Raw genomic sequence first — 11,158 nt, 5'->3', positions numbered from 1 at the left:
AACGATACGTTTGTTTCATAATGATGAAAATGCTTAAACATTATTGTACTTAGATATTTTATCAAACATTTATTTAGCAAATAGGCCACAGGGGCACTTTTACATGTCAATTTTTTACAAGCAATAATAATAATCAAAAATTATAAAAAACTATTACAAATATGGAATCAATGAAATATCAGATACTTTGTTAGAGATGTATCCAGTCTTTACTTGAAATTGAATGGTCCGCTGACAGTGATGGCGCTCGTTTTGCACTAGAAACGACGCATTCGGAGCTAAATAAACCCTTATGCGTGGTATTTACTAAGTGGTCAGTGAAGTGGACGTATTTAGAGAAAAGTCATGTCATTTGATAAATCTTACTTAATTAATGCAGTAAAAATATAATACGTTGGATTATAATAAAAAATTTACGATTAATCTTATTTATATACAAAACTGATGCAAAGTAGCTCGGATAGCAAGATCAAATGCCCCAAAGCCCGAATGCGAAGGCCGAAGGCCGAGCTCCACGTAAGGCCGAAAGCTCGGAGCGTCCGACGGGTGATGCAGGCTTCCCGCAACTTCCTCAAGTATTTTAATAGCGAAGGCCCAAGAGAGAGAGAGCATCGTTGCAGGAATGTAGTACTCAAACACGGAACAATAGTACAAGTACCATTGCGGCTGTGTGCCAGGTATAGCCTAGTTTGATATTTTTCCTCCAGTCCCACTTACGCTCGAACCTAAAGGCGCGTGCGCCTCTCCCGGGCGCTTCTGGCCTTCGGCCCTGCGTGGTGCTCGGCCTTCGGCCTTCTCAATTAACATACTTTGACCATTATACTCTGTTTAAGCATTAATCTCCCGCAGCTCGCGTGTAGGCGTGCCGCTCCTGGACGCTTCAGGCCTTCGGCCTTCACATTCAAGATACTTGTGGAGTTTTAGGAAGCATGTACAGGTCGGACGCTTTCGGCCTCCAGCTCTACGCGGGGCTAGGTCTTCAGTCATCGAATTCAGACACTTGTACTATTGTTCTTTGTCTGCGCACTAACCTCCCAAAGCTCGAGCTTGTCTACACCACGTTTTACGTAAACCATTGCGGCTGTGTCCTTAAAACAGCCTAACTGCATTTTTGTTCTTAAATCCGACTGACGTTTGACTGTTTTCCTGTCAGCTTTAGGTAAAGAACAATTTTTTGTATTTTTTTTCAAAATTCTAGACCTAGTAGTTTCGGAGATAAAGGGGGGGAATGGTCATTTTTTGCCTATTTTCTTGAATAACTCTAAACTGTTTTTCCAAAAAAAAACTGATTTTCTTACAATGAGCCCTTTCATTAGATATAATAACACGACATACATAGTTTGCATAACTTTGTTTTTTAATATTCTCATTTACCCCCCAAAAGTGGCCCCTATGTTTAAAATTCATTTGTCGACGTTACATGCCCGTCTTTGGGTCACATACTTACATATGTATACCAAACTTCAAATTAATTGGTTCAGTCGTTTCGGAGAAAATGGGCTGTGACAGACGGACAGCCAGACGCACGAGTGATCCTATAAGGGTTCGGTTTTTTCGTTTTGAGGTATGGAACCCTAAAAATTGTGTTTAGAAAGCAACACGTGTTCGAAAAATTGGGAATTCCCTTCGTCGACGGGTACAAAGTACAAATGAGAATTCCCAGAAGAAAGTTGAGCACAAGGTTGAGTTCAAACTGAAAAATTCAACATAGGTAAACAGTGAAGAAAATAGCAAATTAAATTAGAATTTTCATCACACTTGCTCGTAAAAGGTGTTATTATAGTAGCGTAGCCTACACGAAGGAGATGCGGTCCGTAAATACTAAATTTCGATCCAGGGCTGTAATGTATTTATAAAATAAAAATAAAATATCTTTATTTCGTAAAACTAAAAATTCCATAAAACATTGTTAGTATCATCATAATCATATTATGTTTATCCTATATGTTTATATGAAGCAATAATAAAATAATATATTAATATAATAATAACATTACATAATTAATACAAAATTAAATAACTAACTTAAAAAACTTAAAAACTAAAACTAAAGATAAATAAAACTAATCTTAAAATAAATAACTCAAAACTATCATAATTATCATTATAGCTACATGTTAGTAAGTACATTAAAATTAATCATAACATTATATATATAATCGACACAATACCTGACAAATTATTTATTTATAATCACACTTGCTAGGCTAGATGATGCGGTCCGTAAATCCTAAATTTCGACCAGGGCTGTAATGTACGTACGAAATTAAGCAGAATATTTATTTATTTCACTTATTTTTCCTCACAAGTGTAATGAAAAACATTGTGTGTGCCGGCTTCGGACTTCAATTCACACTCATCATATTCTTTATACAATAAAACTTAGCTATTGCAATTACGTTTGCAGGCCTTGTCAATAACAGTTTGTTTCATATAGCCAAAAGATTACATAACGAAAGCATTGACTTGACCCTGACCACGGTCGGTACCTTGGTTAGATTCCTTTGGTGCCTTAATCGCTTATGCAAGCGATTCCTTCCGTGTTTAGACGGAAACTAATGTTTATAAATATGATTTTGTCAAAATGCCGGTTGGGCCTCGTTTTAAGGCCAAATTTGGAGATATTTAGACGTAGCGGAGACAAACTACTTATGAAATGATTAGGGGCTTACGGTCTTTAGTTTATGCATTATTTTACTTAATTTGTGACAGTATTTTTGATTTTATAAATTCATGTTTTTTAATTTTACGCAATTATAAAATAATATTAATTTATAATTAATATATTAATTTATTGTTATAGTGAGTTCTATATGATTATTAAAAATTAGATAAATAATATTATATTTTTTGTGATTAATGTTACGAATAATAGATCGACATAGCCCTTCAAAATCTAAGTGAGTATAAAGTACAGGTGTATGCAATATAATAGCAGTCAATAAGCAAATGAAAATTCACGGAAAACCATTAATTTAGATAAATCATATTGGAACGTTTTTTATTATTCTTCGGCATTACTTTAATCAGAATTAACTTAAAAACTGTAATAGATGTCATATATTAAAGAAAAAGTGACGAAGCCCTCCAGTGGTGAAGGCCGGATTCGAACCGGCGTCTTTAGCTATCGCGGCTAACGCCATGAACCCCTAGGCCACCCCGCCACGGCGGTGCCCGTCCGAATTTCTCGACTATATGCCATCTTAGTAAGTATGCAGAATATAAGCAGAGTAACTTGTTCAGAATATAATCATTTATACATGTAATAACAATTAGAAATACATATAAAACTTAAAAAACAAAACTAAAAATAAATAAAACTAATCTTAAAATAAATACCTAAAAACTAATCCCCTGCTAATTAACTTACCATATTTATTAGTATCAATGCCATGAGCTAAAAATGTTACAACCGTATGCTATATAGATACACTGCAAGTACAAATAACTAAAATAATCTAAGAAATACTAAAAAACACAACACACAATAGACCAGGAAGATTCAGGGTGCAAATATACTTTTTAAAATAAATACGTCACTTCGTGTTTGTCACGCACGCGATATGTTATATGACGTACCTATTTTAAACATATACAAATATCCGTTAGTTTTCGCGGTAACTTGTTAATTGTTGTCAAATAAATGTTATTTTAACATTTATTTTTGTTATTTAGGTAATCTATAATTCATTGACATAAATTAAGCCTATTATATCACATACGTATTAGCACAAATTGATTTATTAAAGGAATAACAATACATTTCCTTAATTTCCTCGGCCACCGGTTTACTTGGTCTCTTTTTCTTTAACTAGTGTATTTTAGTTTATAATTTATATACCTATAGGTAGTAGCGTGACTATTAATAAAATCAAATCATTTTTTAAAATAAAATTATTTGATTTATTCCCTAGTTCTAATTAAACAACAGTGTAATATTAAAAACGATAATATAAAGATTAACGTAAAATGTAATGTAATATTACGAAATTAATTTTATTAATTAATTTATAGAAAAGTAAGTAAGGTGCGGATTAGAATAACAAGATACAATATTTAAATAATTCTCACTCCTTGTGAATCCTTGTTAATGATTTAAGATTATTATCAAACCTTAACCTGTCAGCGAAGGGCTTTGCTGACGTGACGGACTACGCAAGCGATGCACGTCTTTTGAAGTGCATCAGTCTAGCAGTGCCCTTTGCACGTCTCGGAGTAGCAGGATGCATGCTAAACATATTGGACACAGATATGAGTTCAAATTACTGTTCCACGAATATTAAGAGGAAAGAGGACAGCCGTTCCCATTTTCCTCTCTGGACATTGACATTATGCAAAGTATTTTTACATAATTTGACCACGGTATGCTCCTTCGTTTGAGTTTTTTAGAAAAAAGAATTAGGGGCGTAAAACAAATTCCATAATTACAAATATTATAGACAGGGAGATACGCATTGCAGAAATTTAGGCAATGGAGCGCCAACTGGGTCAAACGAATCCGTATTTCTTCCGATAACAATACTTATTACTCTTATTAGTTTAAAGTAGAATTTTCTAATAACAGCTGATAATAATGTTTTGTTGACCTAATTATTAATTAGGTTTACCAATAAAAACACTTAACAATGGACTTTATGCCGGTGTTGTAATATAAGTACTCATTTAACTTTAATAATATGTTAGTAATATGCTTTAAATCATTTTACGGTTTAGACTCACTTGTTTTAGTCACTCGCGCGACATGTTTCGGAGAGCCTAGGTCTCCTTTCTCAAGCACTAATAGTGCGAGCAGCGTTCACGACTGTGTGGCGCTACAAGTGTTAGGTGACCCAAACCCAAACACACCACTGTGCTCACCTACAACGATAGCGCAAGACCTCCCCCAACTGGTTTTCTCGGCGCGCGCGTAGCGAGCGACGCGGCGCGCGGCAGCGGCAGTACACAATACACGGTCATCGTGAACGCTGCTCGCACTATTAGTGCTTGAGAAAGGAGACCTAGGCTCTCCGAAACATGTCGCGCGAGTGACTAAAACAAGTGAGTCTAAACCGTAAAATGATGTAATGTTAGTATGTCTCACAACAGTTTAAATTCGATTAGTAATATGCTATTATTGTGTTAATAATGATGAAATTGATAATACCTATATTAGGTAATCCGTATTTTTTGACATTTAGATTTTTATTCTAGAAAGTTTCTAGACTAGTATTTTTTATACAATTTTGGTGTTTGACGATCCTTTTGTGAATTCTTATTATTAAGTTTGTCATATCTATAATAATTCAATGTTTTTAAGAATAATAATAACTGCATCAATAAATTGCTCTGATATTTAGATTAAGGTAATATTTAAAACTTGACAATTTAAAAGTGCTTGTTGCTAGGCCTATTTGAATAAAGAATATATTGAATTGAAGTACAAGTTGTCAAGCATTCGGGGAGGCGTCGTGGTTAGAATGCTAGCGATGACATGGCGCCTCCCGTCAACGGCAGGTGACGGAAACGCCGCAGAGGATGTTAGTGACTCCTCTCCCTCTGACTAGCAGAGGGAGCCTTGGGAGGAGCGAGTCCCACATACCATCCCCCCAATGGGCTTCCCCATTGCCCGGACGGCGAGATGCGTAAATGCATTTACCCCTATGCGTCAAAAAAAAATGTTGTCAAGCATGTTGATGTAGTCTAAGCCAGAGGCAACAAAAAAACCCGGCCAAGTGCGAGTCGGACTCGCCCACCGAGGGGTCCGTATTTATGCTGGTTTGATTTTTATGCGGTCTTATGCTGAGTGGGAAGGGGTCCTATTATAGCATCCAATTTTTTTTATGCCTGCATGTCTTTTACTTATGTATTATGTTGTGGCATTAGGAGTCCCCGGCAAGCTCGGCCGAATTTCACCTTCCCATACAAAAGGAGTTCCGTTTTAATTTTAAAAGTACGTTTTGAATTGTAATGAAACTTTGCACATACAATGACATGAGTAGGTATATCTAGGTCTGAAATTAGTTTATATAGCTCTAGTGTACAAAACAATCGAAACAGAGCGAAACATGTTTTGTATGAAAAACGTAAATTCGCTGTTTTTTTTTAACTATGGTATCTGAAGCTACATAAACTAACTTCAGACATAGATATACCTTATCCTATTGTAAGTACAAAGTTTCAGAGCAAACTAGCTACTCGTTTTAAAATGAGAGCGGAAGGAACTACGTTTGTATGGAGAACCGAGCTTGCCGGAGACCCTTAAGTAAATGTATTTCCTTTCTTTCTTTTTATACATACACTGTTCACTATAGCGTGTAGTTTACTAACAATGTTTGTCAACATTTTAGTCAATTATCTATCTTTTTTTAGGGTTCCGTACCCAAAGGGTAAAAACGAGACCCTATTACTAAGACTCCGCTGTCCGTCTGTCTGTCACCAGGCTGTATCTCATGAACCGTCATAGCTAGACAGTTGAAATTTTCACAGATGATGTATTTCTGTTGCCGCTATAACAACAAATACTAAAAAGTACGGAACCCTCGGTGCGCGAGTCCGATTCGCACTTGGCCGGTTATTTTAAGTTAGTCTTCTATCCTTTGACGCCGACGTAGGTATTTTATTGTAGGTGATCTAATGGCTGGCTGATCAAGCTGTTAAATACATCACCAGAATTCAGTTTCGTGACCGAATCGGTGTCTGATTGTATCTAATTAGCGACACGTCTAAGCGAAAACACGTCATATTTTTTTATTTAATTAATAAAATCCGAAGAGAAAAAACGAGTTTATAGACCAATTGATTTAAATGATCAAATGTCAAATATTTTAAATGTTTTATTCGTGATAAACTTGAAACGAAAATTACATACAAATGTATAACTAAAACTACAAACTACAAGCATTATAATAGGTAAGCTAAACAAAAATAGGTAATTATTACTTACTAGCTTTTGCCCGCGACTTCGTCTGCGTGGACTTAGTAACTCCAGCTAGAGTAAGAATAGCGCCTGGAGAAAGTCTTATAGCAATTATTCAATTTGAGCATATTATGCACACAAATTAGCAGACACTTCATTAATTATCTCAATTCCACCCGGCTTTTTACTTTCTTAAGGGATAATTTTCGGGATAAAAACTATCCTATGTCCTTCTCAGGGACTCAACCTATCTCTATGCCAAATTTCATCTAAATCGATTCAGCGGTTTAAGCGTGAAGAGGGAACACACAGACAGACAGACAGACTTTCGCATTTATAATATTAGTATGGATTAGTATGGATTACCACGAAATGATCTCGCCTCAGCATAATACTGGGCCGAAAGTTGCGCTGATCTTCCGATTATGATTCCGTGATTCCGTAGATTTAGTATGATCCTTTGGATACGTTACCAGACTCTTAGAAGTTATATTTTTGGATGAAGTTCGTATGACTTAAGTCACTTTCAAGTGACATAATTTAAAGATAACCCATCATGGAGACTGTATAAAATAGCCAAATCTCTATGTATGAAAAGTGTCCATCAAAAAACAGTAATTAGGCGGCGCCACCATACTCCGAAATACTACCAAAAACAACCGACGTAATTTGGTTGGGTTATTTGTTGCCTTATATCATTATATGGTCCCAGAGCCTAACTAGCGCCACCGGAGAGATTAGGAACTATTATTTAAAGCTGAAAGCGGTCACTTTTGCAACAATTCTGCCATAAGAGATTGGCATCCTTTCTATACCATCCATATAACCCATTACTTTGTATGTATGTATGTATGTAAACACTTTATTGTACATAAGACAGATTACAAACACAATAAAAGAACATAAATATATACAATGTACAAAGGCGGACTTATCCCTATAAGGGATCTCTTCCAGTCAACCTTTGTAAGTATCTGTTCGGTATTAAAACCTTACGCGCTTTGCTATATTCGTTTTCTAGATTTAAACCAATGACATGCAAAAATAGTCACTGTTCCGATTCATTATTGTACTAAAAACACGTTATTTTATATTAATCTGAACCAGTGGTTATATCTGTTTGAATCAATAGATTTCGATATAATATCATCATCTTCCTCGCGTTCTCCCGGCATTTTTGCCACGGCTCATGGGAGCCTGGGGGTCCACTTGACAACTAATCCCAAGAATTGGCATAGGCACTAGTTTTTACGAAAGCGACTGCCATCTGACCTTCCAACCCAGAGGGGAACTAGGCCTTGCGGGGATTAGTCCGGTTTCCTCACGATGTTTTCCTTCACCGAAAAGCGACTGGTAATATCAAATGATATTTCGTACATAAGTTCCGAAAAACTCATTGGTGCGAGCCGGGGTTTGAACCCGCGACCTCCGGATTGCAAGTCGCACGCTTTTACCGCTAGGCCACCAGCGCTTTTTTCGATATATATATAATGAGTCCAGTTTATTTTTGGTCCTTCGAACCGGCTATTTATGAGTAATTGTGATGAAATTTGCAGGTAAACTGAAATAAAATTGCAGGTTACTAAAAGTGACCGCTTCAGTGGCGGAGGCCGGATTGGCTTTGATTTGGTTCAATTTGTTTGATGGTTTACAATTAGTATTTTCCTTGCGTTGGTGCGGTGAATTTTGTGTTTCACTCGGGGAAACATTTGTTTAACCCTCGTGCCTTGAAACCCTCGCAACGCTCAAGATTACACTTTTCGAACCTTTCAATTTTGGAATCTTTCGCTTGCTTGGGTATCAACCAAAGATAGATATGTATCAACAAAGATAGATATAACTCCGTAATAGATGGACATAGTCTAAGGAAAAAACGTGCCTCGAAAATCAAGAAAATTTGATTCTCGATCAGATGGCGCCATTACCTTTGGCCTACTCTCGGATAGAAGGCGTTGACGGTTTCGTTTGTTATTAACAATTTTAACGCATATCAGTTAAAGAACATGGGACAAAATCTTTTAATTTTTTTAATGCAAATAAAAAAAAAACATTTATCCATATATAAATACATTTTATCGTATTTTATACATCTTCATTTTTAGTTTTAATCGTGTGTCGATAGATGGCAGTGAATTTACTGTGGTTACAAAATTTATTATGACAGTACCGCTCTATCCTATTATATCCTCTTTGGTATCAATATTAGCACTAGCGGTTAAACAGCAACTTTGCTCCCTTGTAAAACAAATGACTATTGTTCCCAAAGTTGTATTATTGTAGGTTCCTACTTTATAATAGTTTATTGATTTGTGTAACGTATAAAATATACAGAACTCGAAAATCCCAGCTAAGGTTATGTTAGGTTCGTACGATGACACGAAATTCAACCTCATTGAATCACGTTCACCTTCTCATACAAACGGAGTTCCGTTTTCATTTTAAAACTCCGTTTTGGATTGTAATGAAACTTTGCACATACAATGACATGAGGTATAATCTGGGTCTGAAATTAGTTTATATAGCTTCAGTTTATAAAACAAACGAAATAGAGCAAACACATGTTTTGTATGAAAAACGTAAATTCGCTGAATTTTTTTTACTATGATATCTGAAGCTGTATAAACTAATTACAGACATAGATATACCTTATCCTATTGTAAGTACAAAGTTGCAGAGCAAACTAGCTACCTGTCTACTCGTTTTAAAATGAGAGCGGAACTACGTTTGTATGGGGAACTGAGCTTGCAGGAGACCCTTAAAATATATTTAGAAAAATAATTTCGGTAATTGTAAGTCGTATAATGTGCAATAATATTATGTTTGTTAAGAACAAGTTAAGAACAATGGGTACAACCCGTTTGATGTTAATCTTGTTGACATGTTTTCTTGCGTTTTGTAGTTTGTCAAAATACGTCAAATCATGTACTCTTAAAACTGCGTAAACGTAAAGTACCTAAGTATATATCTGATTAATATTTATAATTTTATTATCATTGATTTACTATAAATATTTTAATGCATATTTCACATTATGTAGGTACAATACAAATACAAATAATTTATTGAAATAAGTATTTATTTATGTATTTTATTTTATTTAATTTAGGTGCAAGGGTGCAAGGCCCATATTACATAAGTACCTATACCTTATAGACTAATACATCTATCTAGACTATCATAAACTTAAAACTTACTTACTTACTTCGCCGGCTCAGCGACCCGAAGTGGATCTTGGCCTCCGATACTAGGTTTCGCCATTCGTTCCTATCCTGTGCGATCCGACGCCATTCAGCCGCCTGGATGTCACATAGGTCCTTCTGGACCTCATCGATCCACCGGTACCTAGGCCTTCCGACCGGACGTCTCCCAGTTGGTAAACTTAAAAACTAAACACTATTTTGGCGACAGAACGGCGTGACTCCGTTGAATCGTCTGCTCTTGTGTCGTGTCTTGTGTCTTGTGTCTTGTGTTGTGTGTGTTGTGTATATTATACAGTAGGTGTTATTTAAGAAGAGTGGTTTACAAATGCCTGAACTAGGATTTCATGTGTTTCAGACAGAAATGGGACAATCTATATTATTTAGCTAATTAAAACTCATGAAAATTCTACATGATATCGAGGCGACAATCAGGAGATTATCGTGCTCTAATCTATCAAAATCGAACAAGTAATGCAGCTGTCTTGTCGCTGTCGCCGGGATAAATTGCCACTAGTGGTTAGAACCAGAGAGAGAGAACCTCAGAACTGTGAGCTGTAGACCTCCCGAGCATAGCTTAAAGATCAATAAATGTATGGATCCGCCATTTTGAAAAGAATCCTAAAACGAAATAGACAAAAAAAAAACATCGAACCATCACAAAATTTCTGGCGAATCTATTATCTACGTCAAATTAAGCCGAAAATGGGCGATCTGCGGAAATAATTCGTGTAGTTTTGAAAATTGGTACAGTTATACCTTGTGATGTAAGTACAGATGAACATACTAAAAGTCCTCGGGGGTGGGGGGTGTGCTGAGGGTGTAGGGGGGGGGGGGGTTGAAAGTACCTTTTCTCAGATTTTTGCTTATATCTCGAATATCTGTACAAATAGCATTATAATTACTTCAGATAAAAGATTCTACATAAAATTTTCTACAAATTAGGTCATATTCATTTTTACTCTACGATTAATACTTTACGAGGTACAGGCTGTTTTAATTAACAAAGAGATAAAAAAATAGACGATTTAAGAAAAACGTCGATTTTTCGTGGTTGTTGTAGTTG

At 35.8% G+C, this 11,158-nt stretch overlaps 1 protein-coding gene across 1 annotated transcript in view; it reads left to right on the top strand.

The window, feature by feature from the left end:
- Positions 1-473: 473 nt before the first annotated feature.
- Positions 474-11,158, top strand: part of LOC134749195 (lysosome membrane protein 2-like) — a 51,190-nt gene continuing 40,505 nt past the window's right edge. Inside the window, exon 1 of the mRNA XM_063684063.1 lies at positions 474-575. Within this exon, the coding sequence (XP_063540133.1) occupies positions 474-575 (102 nt within the window). The remainder of the gene's footprint in view (positions 576-11,158) is intronic.

The sequence above is a fragment of the Cydia strobilella genome, chromosome 2, assembly GCF_947568885.1.
Source record: "Cydia strobilella chromosome 2, ilCydStro3.1, whole genome shotgun sequence".
Classification (NCBI taxonomy): Eukaryota; Metazoa; Arthropoda; class Insecta; order Lepidoptera; family Tortricidae; genus Cydia; species Cydia strobilella.
Note: the sequence above shows the minus strand (reverse complement) of the source record. Positions and strands in the feature narration are given on the sequence as shown.